The following is a 21,268-nucleotide window of genomic DNA, read 5'->3' on the forward strand; positions in this document are numbered from 1 at the left end:
AATCTGCATCTTATGACGATACTGCAATTTTCACTGATATTGGCACGATTTTTGCAGTGAAGTCCATAGTATGGTAATTGGCAGATTTTCAACATAAATTCATTTTGGAAAGGATTGCTGAGATTACAGAAGTGAGCATCTTAAAGTATCCACAAAGTGAGTTCTAGTTCTTATTTCTCATCTTTTCCAAGACAGAAAAAACAAGTGCACAAAATTGTATAAATATTTAAGCAGAGTTATAAAAAGAGGAAGAGAACTCATTAGAGAAAAGTGTTCGGCAAGCAGAAGTCTTGCAGATAAAATCTTCCACAGGAAATCCATAAAATTAGACAAGTATCATAGAGAAACTTAGATTTTCAAATTTAAACAAATCCCAGGAAGCCCAGACATCATTTGTCTTTAATTTTTCAACTGCTTTCAAAATCAAGAACTGCTACCCTAGGCAACATGTTCAAGGGCTAAATCGAGTGCTGCTTAAATACTGTGTCAGTCTCCCTTGATGACTCTGCTCAGAAAATGCATATGGAGAGACCATTTCAGTGTTATTGGAAAATTAGGGTGAAAGGCCTCTGGCAATACTCTTCCCACCAAAACTATGCACACCAAATACACAAAGCAAACAATAAGAAAACAATGGCACAGATCAGTATTTTCAAAAGTTCTAAATGCAGAATACTTGCCTACAAAGCAAAATTATTCATGCACTTTAGCACTCTAGAAGTTACTAAACACTCGAGAGTGTTCCAGTTTACTGGGGGCTTTTTAAGCTTAACAGATAAGGTTCTGCAGATTCAATTGCAAACAGTGAACTATTTCACATAGACTTAAATGACAGGGAGCCTTTTATTCTAACTACTGCATCTGGATTCCAGCCAATCCCTCAATGAAACGTATAATTGGATAAATGTAGGTTATGGCATTAGTAGTATTCGAGTGCCTCTATTCTATCTAAAAAGGAAACAATTTTTCTGACCTTTAAATGTCCCTACAAATAAAGGAGCAATTATTTCTCAATAAATGCATGTGTTGAAAAATAAAGAAAAAGATCAGTTATTTTTCCCCAGATTTCATAAACCCTCCTAATTTATCAGCTTCCTGAGGATCTGCCAAACCACCTTGTCTTCTGCGTCTACCCTTCAAACTGCATGAGATTACCAGAGGTGAGGCTCTCTATTCATAAGTGGGGGAGGAAATGTCAGCTCTTGGAGGTGTCAACTGTGGCAGATTTTGCATATAAAAAGCAAGAGAGAGAGGTATTATTCAAAGCTGTGCTTAGAATGCCTTTGTCAGAAGCATAACAAAAAGGTGCATTCTCATTTCATTTGCTGAAATTTTATCTAGCAAATAAGGGGTTTTAAAAAAATATAAAAGTTCTTATAATTATTGAAATTACAGAAATTGAGACACAAACAACTGCCTCTCACCTATCACTCCCTGATCTGGAGGTAAAAATGCACCCTTTCCAGCACACGAATTTACTGGCATATTTTTTTGCATTTCTAGACTAGTCCTTGCTACTCTGATGACATGTTTAAGCAGCCCTTTCCTCTGATCTATGCAGCAGATAATTTTTGCACAGCCTGTTTTCACTCTGCGCTCAGCATGCCCACTGACTCTGCAGGAGTTCTGCTCGGGAAGTGAGAGGGAAAGCATGCACTACAGATCCACAAAGTAGATACCAGCAAATGTCTGGCTTAGAAAAAGGTATAAGGCTGAGAATTTTTGTGGGGCGTTTTCTTCTTTTTTTTTTTCTTTTTTTTTTTTTGTTTTTTAAGATGAAACTGAAAGGTTTTTTACCCTTTGGTAGAACTACTTTAATTTAAACTTGAATTCTGGGCATGTAAGAATAACTTCATTCATTTTATTGTTGTCTAGATGCAAAAAAATTTTACTTTTTTTTAATCAGGATGTTTAGTTTGTTCAGTGCTCTTTGAAATAAAAATCCCTCAAATCACTCTAAATCTGAATAACTGTAAGGCTGGACTGAACTTCTCATACCACTACAGTATACTGAAATCAATGCTGTAGTTCTTGAAAATATCCTACTCAAATTTATAGTATATTTTTTAAATTATATCTTCAATTAATACACATAATTTATATGTAATATATATACACACATACGGTTCATGAAAATGATTGAATCACCCTTATTTTCCACTTTCAGAGGAAAACAATGTGGGGTTTGTAATTTAAAAGGGCAAACAGTGCAGCATTGAAACATAACCACTTGAGGAAATCAGTATCAACAGCTGAGCACTGGTCACTACAGACGGCAGCACTGTATGTATATTACTGAAGGGTCTCAGTGACAAAGACAGAAAGGTTTGGTCATATATTGCTCGGAATTAGATACAAGCACACCAAAATCTTCTCTCATGGGTATGTTGATTTCACCAATATTAAATTTTTGGAACAAAAGCATCTATCTTGTCCTGTAAAATCATAGTATGAAATAAGGAGAACAAACAGCATAAACCTACATGCACACACAAAATTTCTTATTCCTCAAACATCTCAAAGCCCAAATGTCAGAAGGTTAACTTTAAAAATCAGTCTCCTGTGCTCTGCTGTGTTTTGGGATGGAAGGAGCTAGGAAAGATGGTTAAGAAGCTAGTTAACAGAATCTTTTGCCAAATACAACTTATGCTAAATGAAGGTATGTATTTCAGAAAACCTGTTTCCAAATCCTGAGTTAGGCTGCAAAAGAAAATTCATCTAAATATCCTAATCATCACTGCAGCATCACTCCCTGAGGAGAAGCTGCCACATTCCAGTGCAGCTGGAATTCAAGTGGTGAGCCCCGACAGAGGGGTTATTGCAGGTCACAACACAGAGTAACTGGAAAAACAAAGAAAAACCCATGAATCCTCCTGGGCTCAGCTTTCCTTTTACCCTAGTATTGGTGATGTTTCAGCAAATGACCTTGTCACATATTTTCTATAATATCTCTGTTATTGTGTACATCTTACCAGTAACCATATTTTACCAAATAATTTTATTTCCTACAGTTTTACTTACAACCGGAAGTTTAAAAAAAAAAAAGGAGGGTTGGAATTGATATTTCACTTGTAATATCAAGAAAGAAAGAAAATATTCCCAAAGAACCTGTTATTTAATATAATGCAGTAGAAAGAAAGCAAAGATAAATAGCAGGTCACTAGTTTTTGCCAGTCTCTGAGTTTGGGTACTGACCAAACCCATCTTTGGAATACCAGGCCATGAGTGCTACATCCCTGTGGTTTGCAATGACTACAACTGCTGCAGGGTGCTCAGCATTTCCCAAGACTAAAAGTTAAGTCACAGAGCTCCTCTTGGAATATACAGTTCAAGTCAACAGTCATTCAAACTTGCCTCCCTATCCCTGAAATGCCAGACGTGAATAAAAAGTGCATTCATGGCCTCAGGGATGTTGCAAAGCTTAGTCAGCAACGGTGACCCTTCCTTGAGGAAAAGCTTTTTCATTACAACAAGAGAGTTAAGATAACATAATAAACCAAGAAAATGAAAAATTATTTACTATATATAATCTCTAAACAGAACTTGATTTTTTTTTTTAAAAAACTACCCAAGCACTTGGAACACTTGTTTTTGAGAAGGTCTCTATAAAACACAAGTTCAATGTGAAAATAACTGGATTGTGGAAAGATTACAGCCAGTGAACAGTAATGCATGAATATCATACAGTCACAGAAAATAGTCTTGAAAAAACTTGTTGGTATTGCTTTGATCATATTTATGCTATTGAAATTATGACACAGGCTTAACATCTTTAAGGAAGATGAGAAATATATCTAGGTGAGATTTGCAAAGCTCCATGAAATGTGCTTACAGCAATCCTATGCAGAACATCCAGTATCAACAGGTTTGTTATTGCTGTTGCGGAGTAAGTAAAAATATCAGAAAATAAAAGAAGAAATAGCACTTGCTTGTTACAAATATCATGTCCCATTCTGATTTTAATGAAAAGCAAGTAGGTTAGATTCTGATCTCTGCTACATCCACATGATTACCACTTCCCCAGGAGTGCATCCACTTCTAATGGCAACTCTGTAAATTAGATTAAAATCTGGGCCAATATGTGCATTAATTTAAACATTCAGATTAGATCAAGTAAGCCCTATGTGGTAACAGCCATTGTAGATTTAACATTCTATCTGTACATCTTTTCTTGGTGAATGTTAAATGGCTAGTATAGGATCTGAGAAATAATTTGTCCTTTTAGGTCAAATCACATGAGAGTTTGTCAACGGGAAAAATCTACTGAATCTTCTTTGCTAGAATATCTCTCCACCTTAACAAAAGAACTCAAAAAGAACCATGTTTTTTTAATAATGTCTTCTTGTTCTGACACTGTAGTGCATGAAATGAAAAACTGACCATCAGTTGAGTAAATAAGGAGAAAATCAGGAAAACCAGTAAAGACTAGTCAATCAAAAACCTGTAATGAATATTTACTATTATCTCAAATACAAGCCAGATGCATTACCCTCTCCTCAGGTAGCCATTACTATAATGTTTCACAATCCAGTAACTGCTGGGGCAAACTTCTGAACTCCTTCACTTTCTCTCACACCAAGCCTTCACCAGGGACTGCAATTTCTCCTCATTTAGTTGCATTTCTTAACCAAACAGCCACTGTTGGCTGTGTGGTTACACTCTTTGCAGGCAAGATTCAGGCAGACCTGAGCAGACAAGTGCTGATGTTCTAATCCAGCAGAGGACTTGTGCAAGTCAAACCTTCAACCAAACCAGCTGTCCACCCAACAGACAGCCCCAAGGCAAAAAACTTAGCACACAGCTGGGTCCTTCCCTGAGTCAGGGCTCTTACTCAGACAGGCTGCAAGCTCCAGGAAACTGCAGTGGGGTAACCAGAGGCCAGGTTTTAGCTAAATTTATGAAAAATCTAGATTGTGTGTGTGAAGAAAAATGAAATTATTATATACGTTTCACATCTGCTCTAGTAAAGCCCCATCAGTAGATACTGAACTTTCCAAGTTTTATTTTACATTTTTCCCAAAGACATGCATATCTATCAGACACACGGCTACACAAATGTGTGTGTACATTTATTTCTTAGGTATTTAATTTAATGAAATGCAAGAGTTTATTCTGAAATCAAACTGCAACAATATATGATAATGATAATAATAATTATCTCTTAAGAATAAGTCCACTCACGGAACATTTTCAATGATGATAATTCATTCCCTTCAGGTTGCTCGAAATCATGCTGAATCAGAATAATATCACTGATGGAGGTTTAACCATGCTTTCAGAAAAACAGTGCCAAGAAGCACACACTCTCCCCTCAAATTTCAATGTTCATACCATCTGAAAAAATAAAGAAAAAATATGCTGAACCACTGTAAGCACAGCATTATTTGCAATAAGAAAAAGTAACAACAGTTTGTGATACAACTTCTACTTAAAACTTAATATAGCCCCCCAAAACAGAGCTGGAAATAATTACTAATTGGCTCATACAACTAAGAAATACCATCCTTTTTATATCTGTATATGGGTAAGTCTGGATTCTGTTTCCCTCATTAAACATCATCTATGTTTACATGCATATGAGCCAGATGTAGATTACTGCTTCTTTTAAGAAACAGGAATTACTTATCTCTGAAGGCACATGAGAGTTTCCTTCAGATATATATATACACAAGTATATACATATGCATTATGTTCATAATTATGCTTTTCTTAAAATATCATTTAATGTCTTACAGTAAATCAATATCACAGACTACAGTACCATAAGGACTGCAAAACCAAAATTGTGCTAAACCAGCTTCACACAAACATAGGTTTTTTTGCTTACCCAGCACTAAAGAGAATTTAAACCATGTGTCAGTCGGCAAGAAAATCAAACTACTTACAAAAGATTATGCATACGCATTTAAATGTCCTTTAGAATTAAGACCATAACAAAGCTCAACTATGTAAATATCTCTCAAAAATAAAAATAAAAATAACACCTGACACTTCTCACACCTTCATCTACAGATGTATTTGCCTTAAACTGGATTCCACTGGGATCTCCATTCCTCAATAAAATTAGCATATCTAATCATGTCTGAACTAACAACTAGATTATCTACAGAATACATTAAGCAACTTTACAGATTTGATAAACATCACACCCTTTTGCTTATGGCCAGGAATAATTGCTTCAGACAGAACTGAATCACCTTTGTGGGAAACAAATTAATTCCATGGAAAGGTATCAGGGTTTTCTGTTTTATGCTATACATTTACTTGTAAACAGTACATTAACAAAAATAATAAGAATGGACTGCTGCCTATTTAAATGCTAATTTTGGATGTTTGTTTAATCATAACATTAATACTAACAGAACACAATACATCTGAATATAATTAATTTAAACTTAAACATGGATATCTGTAAAATATTTAGCAGTTACAAACCTCTGAAGGGGGTTTTATTTTTGCACTTACTTTTATTGTGCCTAAAAGTTACCTGTTCACACCGCTTTAAAAAATTAGACACTAATACAAAAATTCAAAGCCTGAGGAAATTACAATATCTGTTATTATCTCCTTGGTTTTGTTTTTACTTTTCTATCAAAAAAAATTAAAATAAATCAGAGACCAAAAATTCAGAATACTCCCCCCCTCAAAAAAAAAAAAATTGGTAAGCAAAACAATCATAAACCCAAGATGTTTATTAACCATACAGAACTGAGTTCTACACAGTCGAACATTACTCAGTCACTACTGAAAACAGACAATCAAAATATCCCTCGCATTACTCTGGTACACATGATTTTGACTCAAATATAATTAAATTATTACATGATAAATGTTAATAAATTCCCCTTACAGACTTTTACTATGAGATGTCCTATATGGAAATTTACTTAATAGTGAAAATCTTCCTCTCTTCTGCAATATAAGTACCTCATAGGGACTATGTATACTGTTTCCTGCTCACTTCACAACGTAGTGGTCACAGTGTATGGTGTTTTGCTTGATTTACCATATCCCATCTTAAAACACACTCATGAGAGGTGGTAACTGTGTCTGTGTCACACTTGGTTCTAACTGTACTACATCAGTTCGGACTAAAGGAGAACTAAAGATCTAACTAAAGTTCTAACTAAAGATCTAAAGCTGTGAATGCAGCAAGGTACTGAGTTTTTTTCACTGGTAGTTGCCAAGGAAGACTGGTGGTTTAGAATGTAATCACGTTACTCTTGCGTGAGATCAATTGCTGCTGGCAGAGGTGGTCCTCTGTGGTGTTCCCTATGACCACCACCACTACTGCTACCCTGCTCTCCTCTGGGGCAGACCGCTTCCTTCCTCCCTTGCTCTGTTCTTCTGATGCTTGCATCTACATGAAGAGCACAGCTGGCACATGAAGGTAGCTGAAAACTAACCAACCAAAAAAAACCCCAAATCACCCAACCTTTTCTACAGGTACTATTTTCTTCGTGTTGCAGCAGCTATGACCTAAATCTCATAAGGGGCAAATATGGCAGGTGAGCCTGGATATATAAGTTGTTTGGCAGTGTAAAAGCAGAAATAACAAGCCTTCCTGCTTTCTGACAGGTGGAATCCCTTTGAAAAATATTAACATTCTCTTCAATGTAGAAAGGTTAAGTACAGACAACCAAGGAAACAGATGTGATCATAATTAAGAAATTATAACATAGCAAAGCAATATTAGGACGTTATTCTAAATTATCAAGGTATGTGAAAAAAAAAGTTTCTCTAAATTCAGAATAGATTACTAGTATAACAAAGACCAATCTTGACAAAGCAAAATGTATTGATTTCTAATAAAATTAAACTGTAGCACTCTAATCACAAACTTCATACTGTCACAACTTTTATGAAAGAAGTGAAAGATTTACCTGCCTAAAATCTGGCTTATTTGAACAGTTGGCTTTCCAGGAAGAGAAGTAGTCTTAGGCTAAAAATCTAAATGTAGATTTAAGTTACAATATCACTATATAATTGCATATAAGTAAAGGACATAAAAACCACAGACATTTCCACAATCCTTTTGTAACACCAAGTAGAGGTTTTCATTTTTTGCTGGTTAAAGTCTATTCTTTCTTTCTTTCTTTTACCAAACTAAAAGTAATTTATAGAAATTGTGCAGTATTTATGAATTTTGATATCTTCTATGTGTAAATTTGAATTCCCTGAAAGCAGTTTAGTATTTTTAATAAAGCCAGGTCATATTTGTTTCTATACTACTGAGTTTACCTTATTAAAAACTTGCACAAAACACTTGGATTTTTCAGTGAATTATTGTACCAACTACTGGGAGAATATTTAGTCTCCACAGAACAGGGAACATGACTTTCTACTACCAAAAAGATAATCCATATGTGTTGTCAACACTGTTTTCCAGTTGACAGAATTAATCAACATCAGTGATGTATTTCATAAAACTCCTAGTCAATTATGTCAGAGCAAGAATTTTAATAAACATTCTGTTACTTTGTGTGTATTATTTTTGGCACAGTTTTATAAAAGAACATCCTTGGCCCACCATAATAATCAGGGTCTATTGGTGCATATCTTTGGTGAGAACCTGCTTAGGTTTTTTTCTTTATAATCAAAAGCCTATTCTAAAGGGTTGTTAAGAGTCTCACCTCCTTTGGTTTGCAGTGGTATGCTGAGAATGTCAGCCTCTGTGCATGGCTCATTGTTCATGCTGATGCAATATAATGGTTCACCCAAGAAAGAAGGTTTCTTCAATCTTTTTGTGTTGAGTGCTCTTGACATAAAGTAACCTTCAGTAATACTCTCATCTCCCATCTTCTGTAAACCTTCTAGGTCATCAGGTTCCTCTGTTTGGGCCAGTGAATCCTTTGATAAGTGACTACCAGCCAATGCTTTGCTGATATAGTAGCCAGGGATTTCGCTCTCTGCACATAAGCTTTTGTCTTCGAGTCCAGCCTTTTCCTGAGCCATTAACATCCCTACAATATGGTCTTCAACTAACATTTTGGAAAGAGTAGATGTGGAGTGAAGAGTGGAGTCTTGACTTGTGTAAGAAGGGGGACTTAATCCAAAAGAAAGAGATTCCTGAGACTTTGGCATGGTAACGTTACTTATTGTTCTCTCAGGCTGCATACATTCTTCCAGAAGGGTCTTAAGCTGCTCTTCAGAGAGGCTCATTTGTTCTTCAGTCTGAAAAAAAAAAAGGAGAGAATTTTTTCTGTCAAAATATAATTAATTAAAAGCAGTGCCATAAAAAAGTTCGAGAGATGCAAAAGCACTGGCAGAACCCTTGTATCAATATAAATGTTTTTCAATTCAAACTTAATTTAAATATACATTTACATAATTACATCATTTATGTAATATCCTCACTAGGTTCTAGACAGATTCTGTGCTGAAAGTTAGGACAGAAGTCTGATGTCTGCAAGGCACTGAGGCCTTTGACTTTGCATAGTCTTGCGCTAGATCTGACCGCTTTTTAATTACCAGAGCATGTACTTTTTCATATACCTTGGTTTGTTATGTATGCATAGACACACTCACTTTAGGATTTTAGTTACTGAAAGAAAAATACACATTGCTAAAAGACTGTTGGGACAATGCAACTGGGGTCAGAAACAGTTTTGGACAGCACCAGCCCACAAACAGTGTCACATACTGACCGAAGTATTCACAGCCTCTCACTGTAGAAATGCCACACAGCCTCTCTCAACCATGTCAAGCATGACCCATGGCAGGAGACAGAAGAAATTGTTCTTCTGTCTTCTGTAGGACAGTTTTAGTGCTTCCTTCAAGCTGTTACTGCTTGCATAGCTCACAGATGTATCTTTTCAGTCATTTTCTTATTCAGAGAGTGTCACACTCCTATAATTTTGTATCATACAAGTCTTCTTTCCTGGACATTTCTTAAAATTTGCTACTAAAGATAACAAGTGATATTAGCTGGTTATGGTGATGAATAGCAAAGGATATTTTGCTCAAAGAGGTTTGCAATGGGAATTTACTTCCAGCTTTTACAATCCTTAATGCTCCTGAAAACAGAGAAGCACAATACTCCCTGACACTTTAAAGATTATAATAGTAAGTACAAGACCTATTTTAGATATGCATAATACACTTGCTCATGAAATAGGATATATAGGAGATATAATAATATATATTAAAATGTTGGAAACAATATGCAAAATTTAATGGAAAAAGATGCTTTCTACAATAAAAGCCTCTGTTTTACCCAACCTCCAAGAGACAAAGGATCAGCTGACAGTCTAATGAACTCTTAGGCTACAGTGATTTATGTCAAACAACAATTTTATTCATTGTGTAATGACTATTACAGAGAATTTACTTTCCATTGTGCTAGAGGATGGAGCTACTGTCATTTCAGAGGAGAGATCAATATCAGACGTAGAGTTGATTTTTTTTCCCCCTGAAGGTCTCTGATCCAACTACAGGAGTGACATGATCCTGTTTGATGTATACGACACAAGGAGATCACAGCCAAAGTAGCACAAGGTGCATGGATTGCCCCTGAAACTGAATATTCATGTTCATGAATAAAGACAGTTTTCAGTCAGGAGAGGAATAGAACTTCTTTGAAAAACTTGTGCCTATTAAAAATTACTCGGTGGCACTACAAAGTGAACAAGAATGACATTTCAGCTTACCGTCAGTCACCATTCTGTACTTACACATTCAAAGATTAAGAATAGCTAATAGTCACTGCTACAGACTGAATACTGTAGAGTTCAGGCATTAATTGATGTCCTTAAGCTCAGCTTTATAGATCTATTCAACCCACTAGTCTTCCTGCACAGATCAATTTCCTTCCCAAAGATACTCCCAGTTCCCTTCTTACACTACATACAACAGAAGAACATTCTGCATTAAAGAAATCAAGATAATATGGGCTCTTAAACATAAAAAAAAAAAAAAGAGCATCAACAGACTATCTCTGTGGGTAGAGATCATTAGTTAGATGAACATAAAATCAGGTAATTATACTGGGATTCAGTCTTGTATTTTTGATAATATAACTGAAATCAAATCACTACCTTAAATGCTTATTTAGATAACACAGAAAACATTATGACTTCTTCAAACTTTTCTCAGGCTTTCGAATTTTAATCCTAGTGTAGAAAGTATTCACTGATGAAACATAAATCAGAAAAACAATTAGCAGCAAAATACTATGAGGAATCAAAAATGAAACACGAAATTTTTCAAATTTCCACTCTCAATTCAATCTACTAGCTCATGCTGAATTCCTTACATTTCATGACAGAGTATTTTATCTTGCATGCCAGTGTTTGTTTACAAGTAGCCATTATCAGAATGGACTCACTATAAGAAACAAGATGCATTCACTAAGGCAGAGTGCCACATAACAGACCACAACTGAGGCACAGCTGCATCGACAGTATATCCACTGAGCAGATTATTAGGCTACATAAACATAACTACATTTGTAACACAGAAGATTCTCACATCTGGAAGCCCACATGGATTCCCACATGTTTTTGAGTGTGTGGTTCTATACTAACATATTTCAAAGATCTTGGCCAAGACCATCTGGAGCTAATTTTATGTTAATGACAGGGCAATTCACTCACTGCAGAAAGGAATTCTGCATCTAGAGTAAATGAATGACCAAGTACAAAATTAAGATTGTGAGGAAGATCATCTTGTCCTGCCTTTCTCCTGTCCTTTTATTCTCCCCATCCCCACTCCATTTATCTGCAGTCCACTTTTCCTCATCCAAATTTATTTTTTCTTTTTTATCCTTTGAGGAAAATCATATGGCTTGTATTCATAGATTACCTTGATTATTACCAGAGAGTTAAGTGGGAAGATTTGGAGCCTAAAGCATACGGGGACAGAAATGAGTGTAACAGCCACAGAGTGAAAAAGTTTGGGAACTTGTGGGCTTGTTTTCCTCCAGAGTGGCAGGCCTGCGGGCAAATCAGACATTACAGGGGTTTTTTTCTCTTTCTTTCTCTCTTTCTTTCTTTCTTTCTTTCTTTCTCTTTTTCTCTCTCTCTCTCTTCTTTCTTTCTCTCTCTTCTTCTCTCTGGATTTTTCTGTAGGGAATGCATGCTAAGATGCAAAAATAAGGAAAGAAGGTATTTAATAAACCTCTCCAAAAATTACATTCTAAAATACTAAAAGTGCACTGTTCATTATTTTCTTGTGCCAAAGTGAAGAGATGACTAGAGGCTTAAGGAAAAATATACAGTGAAGGAGAACATAGCTCTTAAATAACTATCAGTCATCCACTCAGCAGCAAGGAATTTACACTGAAATGAAAGCAGAAAGGCTGCTGTTGAAATTAGAAAACTGAGTTTAAGGAAACACATAACACCATAAGGAGAGACACCTCACAGCAAAAAGGGCTCTGCATTTGCAGCCAAATGAGCATTTTAACTTATGGATTTACATAATACAGCAAATGTATTAGAAGTTTGCAAAATATACATTTGCACACACCAGAAGCAATCCTATCACAATTAACTGTAATAGTTCAGAGTCACAAGACTTGGATTCAGTAACACAATCTTAGGGAGACACTAGATTCTACATCTCCCAAGATTTCACTGCCCTCATTGTAAATAGTTTACAACTCCTATACAAAAAAAGTAGTTCAAGATATTTCTTTACAAATACAAGGACATAAAATTAGTGTCATTCAAAATGCAGAAACAGCCCACTAGACAAGGAAAATGAGGCATCAGGTCTGGTTCCCATTAAAAACTGGAAAACCTTTTAATTGTTCTGGCTAATTTTTAATAGGACACTGAGTCCTATTCATTTCCTAGGCTTTTTCACCGTTAATGATCTAAAAAACTAATTCCTAGATAGAAGTCTAGGAGCCTGCTAATGACCTTTAGTGTTTATGTGTGGCTAGCTTTTCACACACTTGTGGCCCTTCTCTGACTGAAGATTTCTTGTTCCTTGCTAAATTCCTCAGTGACAGGAGTCTATAGAGAAAACCTTACTGCATGTGGTAGGAATGCAAACTTGTAGTTCACTGTGGACAGCCCTGCTGTGACAACAAGTTTTCAAGTTCAAATCTTTAGGCTTTTTTCCTACATGTACACAGTAACAAAAACAGACTAATAGTGAAAGCCCTTATCAGATTTTACCATGTGGAGAAAGCTAGTATGTCAGGATTCTTTCTAATTACAGTAAATAATCATAAAACGACACACTGTAAATGAGTAAGTCAGGACTATTTAAGGACTCGTGTAGCTGGTATGTTTATAAACATGCAAGTTTTGTTGCTTAGTCTGAAAGTATTACAATAATAGTTCTCATCGTACTTTATTTGCTTGAAATAATTTACTTTGATGCTTTATTTTGCTTACATATTTACTGATGTGTGGGACTGCAACAGTCAATTCTAAAGTAACTGCTTTGTTCCTGATAAAACTACTCAATTTTAAGAGTATACTGATCTATTGAGACAAAGTTCAGATTTTTGACAGATCAGCACATGAGAGTTTTGAAAGTTTCAGTTACTTAATAACTTATTAACAGTTTCTCAGTCAGCTCTATTCTGCTTTGAAAAGGCAATTCTTGCCTTCTACCTCCATGATACTCAACTCAATGTGCACCATTACCTCCAAGGTCTCCCCTTTCTGCACCTCAAGAAAGCATCATGCACTTGTCCATACTGGTGAGTGCAACTGTGGAATATTATTAATATATTACATGCAAACCAGACACATCATGTCATTGTGACAGGGCTTCTTACAATTTCCAGAAATATTAAAAGCCCAAAGTTCTTTTGCATCACACAAGTCAGTATGGTGTCCATAACTTGTAAACTAATTTAAATTAATGGAATATCAGACCATTGTGGATTAATCCCATTAGGCAGCTAAGCACCACACAGCTGCTTGCTTACTACCCACCCCCTCACCCCAGTGGGACAGGGGAAGAAGAAAAGAATGGTAAAACTAATAGAACTTGTGGATCAGGACAAAAATTCTTAAATAAGTGAAGGAAAAGAGAAAGAAAAAAAAAAAACAAAACAAGCATGCAAAGAAAATAACTCACCATCTCCCACAGGTAGACCAATGCCAAGCCAGTTCCTGAGTAAAAGACAGCTAGCTTTGTAAACCCTCTCTTTTCCCTTTTTATTGCTGTGCATGATGCTATATGGCATAGAATACCTCTTTGGTTAGTTTAGGTCATCTGCCTCATAGCCCAGACTATTGCACATTCCCAATCTCTTCACCGGTGCTGTGCAAACACTGTTTGGCAACAGCTAAAACACAGGTATGTTATCAGCACTGTTTGAGTCATAAATCCAAAACACAGCACCCTGTCAGTTGCTATGAAAAACATTAACATCCCAGGTAAACCCAGTACAGAGACCCACACATCCACTTTCACACAGAAATTAAGCGTCCAGCAAGTCATTTTACTGCTTTCAGTGCTTGCTTGTTTGTCTTACTACATTATGAGAAAAACTTTAATGAATGTAAAAGGAGAAAGTTAATCTTTCCTCTGCAAGGCTATTTCAGAAGGGTTAGTTCAGAAGGTAATGACAGAAAATGTTAAATAGAGTAAATCAAAAACATGCTCACAACTCAGTGAGTTTCTGGAGAGGACAGTAATGTGTATTGATTTGATGGTGTTAAAAATTAAGACTGGAAGCTGAATAATGGATTCAGAAATTAAGAGCTCCTTATGCTAAAATCAGGATTTACTATCTGGTGGTTCTGTGCTTATCTAGATTTACTGGGTTTGGGGACTTTTGTACTGTTTCAGGAAAGACAAAAATCTTCAAGAATGAACAGGATTCCTGAGCCACAGAAGAAAACCTCCTGCTTTTGCTTTTTTCCTTTTACTGCTGTCTTTCCTTCTGTTAGTGAAATTTTCCCTTCTCTTATTTTTATCCACTGTTTCTGCTTGTGTAAGGACAGAATGAAAAGGTCTAGTAGTCAATTTTCTGGAACTGCTGCTGCTAAGAGTCAGAAAGCAGAAAGGGCAGAAGCATCTTGGCAAGAAAACAGAAGCACCAAACAAAAAGAGGATGAGATTAGTGAGCATCTGGTAACATCACTGTCTGAAAAGAAACTTTGACTTGTAACATTATGAGCCATCAGAACCACAACATCGAAGTCATTATCAGCCTCATGGAATAATATAAATTTTCCATGAAAAAACTAATTTAAGAAGAGTATAAAATTTCAGAAGAGAAAATGAACTTCATTAATAAATGGAAAATAAAAAACCCTTCATCTGACAAAGAGAAATCTTAACAGAAATCAAAAGGAGACATGAGTTTATACAATTTTACTCTTATTTAGAGTAGCAAAGTAGATGAAAATTGTGAAAAAGAGACATGATAATTGCAGCAGTTAATTTTTTTAAAGATAGCCTTCAGATTAAGCAGGTAAAAATAATTAAATTATTTTTGTCTGTAAGAACTTGTCATAATCCTGCATATTTTATTCATTACAAAGAGGTATAGTACTTGTTTTAATTTTAGCTTTCTCAAAAATATCAAGTCAATTGTTTCTGGTTTGAATGTGCAAATAAAGGGAAACTGCTTCATCAGCTATGTCACACTGTAAACTTTAGAAAGAGAAAGCAACTGGTTGCCAGAGGTAACAGAAGTAGTAAAAAAAAAAAAAAAAATAAAAAAGGAAACTAAAAGATTTTTCACAATCCTTTTATTTGACACTATAGACACTAAGCTACATTGCTTGCAGCTGCAAAGTTTACATGGTACTCTACTAGGATATAATGAAGAGGTTTTGGTGGCTGTGTGAATTTATTCTTGGAAGCCTATGGAAATAATTCTACAATTTTTAAAGATTCAAAGAGCTTTATTTCTGAATTGCTACAAGTTGTACTTTTCACCCTTCATTTTCTGAAGCTTACTTTCAATTTTAACTTCATTTCATGGTAGCTTTTGATCTACAAGTTGTATAATGTTTTCTAGGTGCCTGCATATTAGGAGTGAAGTTTTCGCTATGGACACTAAAATCTAAATTTGCACATTCTCACCAAAATTCCAAGAAGGTAATTTTAGGAAACAGAATTCAGAAATGTCACACAGGTTTAAAGTTTTTAACATTCCTATCAGGCATGTATTTATTAATAAAAAAATAATACTTTTCAAGTAATTGAAAACCTTGAATTTAAATATCCATCTACTCCAAAGTTGTCAACAGATGTTTTGCAAGAATTCAGCTCTTCTAACTTCAGATGAGTTCAAAATTAATCTAATTAATCTAATCTACTGCATTTGTAGATAGAAAAAACTTAGCATTTTACTATATATGAGTCACTGTAAATTTTCTCTCATTTATAAAATCTTTCTCAACAGATAGCTCCCTGTTTTTAGAGCACTTGATTTCATACAGTTTCAAGTCTTTGTAGGTTAGAAAGCAAGCTGGTTTTAACTGAACACACTGACAGCATGTGAAAATGTAAGACAAATTCGTGAACTGGTATTTACAATCCATCATTCAGAATAAGACTCTCATTTTCTAGCCTCTACTGAAGAAACAAAACTTCTGCAATCTAAGCTATTTAGCATTCAAACCCAGTTTCCTAAACATCTCATTTTGTGTTTTTAACTGTTTGTTATTAAGCATTTAGCAGATTTCATTCCATAGAAATATCTTCCTTGAATATTAAGTAGTGGCTTTAATTTTCAGCAAAGCCACTAGAGTAGACAAAAATGCCTTGATGTGGTTGCAGCTGTTTTCTGTTACAAAACTCCATTTCTTTTTTTTTTTTTTTTTGGTCACGTTGGCTTGCTGGCTTTCCTTCCTTCCTCCTTCAAGAAATAGATACAGTGTAGCATATTGGATCACAGTATCACACAGCAAATTTAAAACTCTGCAAGAAAGTATCTTGAGATTTTAAGAATGCTTACAGGTCTATAATCTACTTGGGGAACAGAAAACAAACAGCAATAAAACTAAAGACCACTTCTTTATGTATGAAACTTCACTGCAAGTGTAAAAACACCTATAAAACTAACAATTCATCTAACAAGAAGGAAAAGTTCTCTTAGACCTTGGAAAGAGTACAAAATAAGAAGGAAAACTTCTTATACAGACCTGTTGGAGTGAGTCCAGAGGAGGGTCACAAGCATGATTAAAGGGATGGAGCACCTCTCCTATGAGAGAGTTGGGATTGCTCAGGCTCAAGAAGAGAAGGCTCGGGGAGACCTTACAGCACCTTCGAGTACCTCAAGAGGATTCCAAGAGACCTGGAGAGAGACTGTTTACAAGGGTATGTAACCCTTGTAAATGGGTTGGACCAGGGGACAACTGCTTCAAAATGAAAGATGGCAGGTTTAGACTGGATATTAGGAAGAAATACCTAATGCGTGAGAGTGGTGAGACACTGGAACACGTTGACCAGACAAGCTGTGGATGCCCTATCCCTGGAAGTGTTCAAAACCAGGTTAGATGGGGCTCTGAGCAACGTGGTCTAGTGGAAGGTGTCCCTAGCCATGGTAGGGGGGTTGGAACTAGATGACCTTCCAAGTCCCTTCCAACCCAACCCATTCTATCCTATCATTCTATGAAAACAGAGAAGCCACAAACAAATGATTTAGATTACCTACATAGTTAAGTGTACTTTAGTCTTACTAAATATGGAAAGGACCGGCCCAAGGAACAGTAGGCCATAAAGACTCATCTAAAGCAACTTCAGATAGAAGCTTAAAAAAGAAAAAAAAACAGTTTATGCATTCTAGGGGTTCAGACTATATTTTCTGATACTCTTTAGAGGTACCTTTTAAAGTGACTCTTAATTGGCCTTGTGTACCAACAGCAACAGGCACCTCTGAATACTGACTTTTTCTATATAACATATTTATGTATATGGTAAACCTGACCTGCGATATATATTTTTGAAGACAAATATTCTTTTCTGATAGCAGAAGTATGATACAAAGGAAGTTCTGCTATATGTAGAATAAGAAGATACAGAAACCCACAGGGTTCTCTGGTGAAGTAATATAGGTTGTGTACAATCTCAATTATCCAATTATCCAATTTGTTTTCTTACAGAGTTTCTGACATCCTTTCTTTGTTTCACAATCACACTACCTAAATCAAGAGCCTCAGCCAAGTGCTAATGTCAACTGTAATTCCCCAAGGTCCTCACAAGCAGCAGAGAGATACCAGCACCTCAGATCGTAATTCAACCCAGTTAAAATCTAAAGATAGAGTACTTACAATTTTTCTTACAAATTACTGTTTTAAAACAGAAGCCTTTCTGACAACACAGTTAAAAGGATATTCAGCCAAAAGAGAATAAATGGGAAGAAGTAGAGATCAATATTACAAAAGAAATTTGGCAAATCACAGAGTATTAGAAAAAGGTATAAAATACACTACTTTTCAGAAACTTGTTGTGAATAAATATGTTGAAGTATAGAATTGCAAATACACCTAGCTTTAAATAACAAGACCCATAATTTATCACACTAGCTTTGCTTTCATTGTCTTGCTATCGTAGTCCATCCCACAGCTCAACAGAAGAGCATCTACCGTATTGCCATTTATTGGCAAATGCAAGCACTCAAATACTGAGAGCCAGTACACCTCCAAAAATACAAAGAATCACAGAATCAACTAGGTTGGAAAAGACCTCTGAGATCATCGAGTCCAACCTTTGACCCAACACCACCTCATCTACTAGACCATGGCAAAAAGTGCCACATCCAGTCTCTTCTTAAAACACCTCCAGGAATGGTGACTACTACCTTCCTGGGCAGCCCATTCCAACATCCAGTCACTCTCTCTGCAAAGACCTTCTTCCTAATGTCTAACCTAAACCTCCCCTGGCACAGCTTAAGACTGTGCCTTCTTGTCCTACTGCTGGTTGCCTGGGAGAAGAGACTGATCTCCACCTCACTACAGCCTCCTTTCAGGTAGTGGTAGAGTGATGAGGTCTCCCCTGAGCCTCCTCTTCTCCAGGCTAGAGAACCCCAGCTTCCTCAGCTGCTCTTCATAGGACTTGTGCTCCAGATCCTTCACCAGTCTTGTTGCCCTTCTTTGGACACGCTCCCAGCACCTCAATATCCATCCTGAATCGAGGGGTCCAGAACTGGACGCAGTACTCGAGGTGCAGTCTAACCAGTGCCAAGTACAGGGGCAGAATCACTTCCCTGGTCCTGCTGCCCAAACTATTCCTGATACCAGGTCTAGTATATCTGAAACTGTAATTTTTTCTTGTTTTGATCTTTCAGTTGTTACGATTTTAAAGAAAGGCTTGGGTTTGTCTCTTTTTTAACAGGAGTAAAGATTCTAGTGACATTGTGGCACTGCTAAAATCTAGTGCCTTAACAGTACCAAAAATTACACAACTTGTGGGAATGAGAAAGAGAAGTTTTCAATAATTGTAGTTGTGTGAATTTCAAGTATGGAATCCTACCTCAGGATTTCAACAGTCTCAGGACTATTAAGTCTCTTAAAAAAAAAAGAATCAAGGTCCCATTTACTGGGACATTAAAGGTCCCATTTACTGGGACATTAAATGTTTCAATGTTTCCATCCATGGCATAGAAAATTACACTCATGGGAACACCCCATCTAGAATGTATAAAACTGTCATTGTCTTCAAGGGAAAAATCCCTGTACATAAGTACAGATAAATGAGTAAGGGTACAGATAATTGTGCCTCTGCTTAGGAGAGGCCAGAGAAAGAAAAAGAAAATCAAGTTCTCTTTGGTGGGGCCTACTGCCACAAAGCAAACGCAAAGTTTTTACAGGGAACATCGGGTTGTACCTGTGTTTGTCAATGTGGGTATATATCTCACAGAGTGCTGCAAAAACATTTTTTAAAAAGAAAGAAAATAATACTAATCTTAATTAAGAATGGAAGGGTATTTTGAAATGAGGTAACTGCATCTGGCTCTTGTATTTCCACTAAAAATGAAAACCCAAAGCCTTTAGGAAGAATGTGATGAACAATACTGCCTCAAACATTTTGTTTGGAGTTTCAAGCCTGCCTGCACCCATTCTTGATTTTGGATAGGGGACAGGGCACAGAACCTTTCAGTAAGTACAAGAACAGCAGTTAAGAGCTTGAAACATCCAAATACATATTACCAGAAAATTCACATTTACCATGTAACAATAAAAAAGGTATTACTAAGATAATACAAGTGATAATCTATTGTTATTACTTGATGTTTACCAGATGTTTTTGAAAAAAAAAAGACATACAAAAAGCAAAATTATAATATTATCCTTTTTTTTCCTAACTACAAAGAGCACTGCTCAGAAAGTCTAGTTGTTAAAGTAAACTTCGGTTTTGATTAAAACCCTTACAGTTTTTCCTGAGGTTTTTCTTACAAATAGTAAATGTGCAACAGTACCAATGACTACATTTCTGCTGGCATAACAAATTTTGCATATTATTATAGCCAAACCCCAGGTATTTTATGTCTTTGCCAAACTAGAAACAGTACAAATATTACAAGAACAGGTAGGAGAGCAAACCTCCCTCTTTTTCTTCTGAGGCAATGAGGGAAAACCTCACAGTTACTTTATGCACTAAGTTTATAATAGATTTTAATTCACTAGGCCTTAGAAATAAAAACCACTTTCAGCATCTTCAGTTCTTCTTCTTCTCATGTCCCAGAGCAAAGACATCTAGAAAAGTACATGCATTCGAAGTGTTGCAGTTCCTTATTGCTATTATCCTGATTCTTATAAGCAGAAGCAGGTATCTGCATACAGATAAAAGCAAGAAAGCCTTTGCTCGCTTTAGAGAGAGAGTAAGTTGATTTGACTATGGAAGCTATAGAACAAAAGGTACATAATGCAACACTCTAGTATGCTTTTCCTTCCCTCCACTTACTCATTATCCTGGTAAATCTGTGCCTGGTAAATAAGGGATGGCTACAGGTTTGTAACTAGAAGCAACAATGGCATTCATCGGGTCACACAATTTCACGAGGCAGGTTCCCGTACTTCTTCATCACCACCAAAGAGCATGGCACAAGCCAAGTGACTCGGATTTCTTGATGTACAGGAAATCAGACAGCTCAAACAGCGTATACTAAGCATAAGCATACCGGCTTTCCTGCACCAGGGATAAAAAATAATTACGTCCATGTAGGAATCTAAAGGCTTTATAGTAAAAAGACTCATGGTTTAAAAAAATAATGTCCTGATGATATAAGAATATTTTAGGTTTGAATTTTTCACCCATTTTCTGCAAAATGTGCTCATATGTAAAATGCAATTCAAAACAGCTGAGCAAACATTGATTCTAAGAAATGTTGTTTTTAGAGAAATTA

At 36.0% G+C, this 21,268-nt stretch overlaps 1 protein-coding gene across 4 annotated transcripts in view; it reads right to left on the bottom strand.

Moving 5' to 3' along the window:
- The window catches only part of FSIP1 (fibrous sheath interacting protein 1), a 92,575-nt gene that overhangs the window by 10,808 nt on the left and 60,499 nt on the right, over nucleotides 1-21,268 (bottom strand). The window contains exons 12-14 of one of the 4 annotated variants that reach the window (XR_003527479.1): nucleotides 8,634-9,174; nucleotides 7,884-7,950; nucleotides 4,986-5,334 (exon numbers count right to left, since the gene is read on the bottom strand). Coding sequence is in view for 2 of the 4 variants with exons in the window: in XM_027642138.1 (XP_027497939.1) it covers nucleotides 5,312-5,334; nucleotides 8,634-9,174 (564 nt within the window). In the remaining 2 variants the exon portion in view is untranslated. The other 3 variants (XR_003527480.1, XM_027642138.1, XM_027642139.1) reach the window with 3 other exon arrangements.

The sequence above is a fragment of the Corapipo altera genome, unplaced genomic scaffold, assembly GCF_003945725.1.
Source record: "Corapipo altera isolate COAL_440 unplaced genomic scaffold, ASM394572v1 23b, whole genome shotgun sequence".
Lineage (NCBI taxonomy): Eukaryota > Metazoa > Chordata > Aves > Passeriformes > Pipridae > Corapipo > Corapipo altera.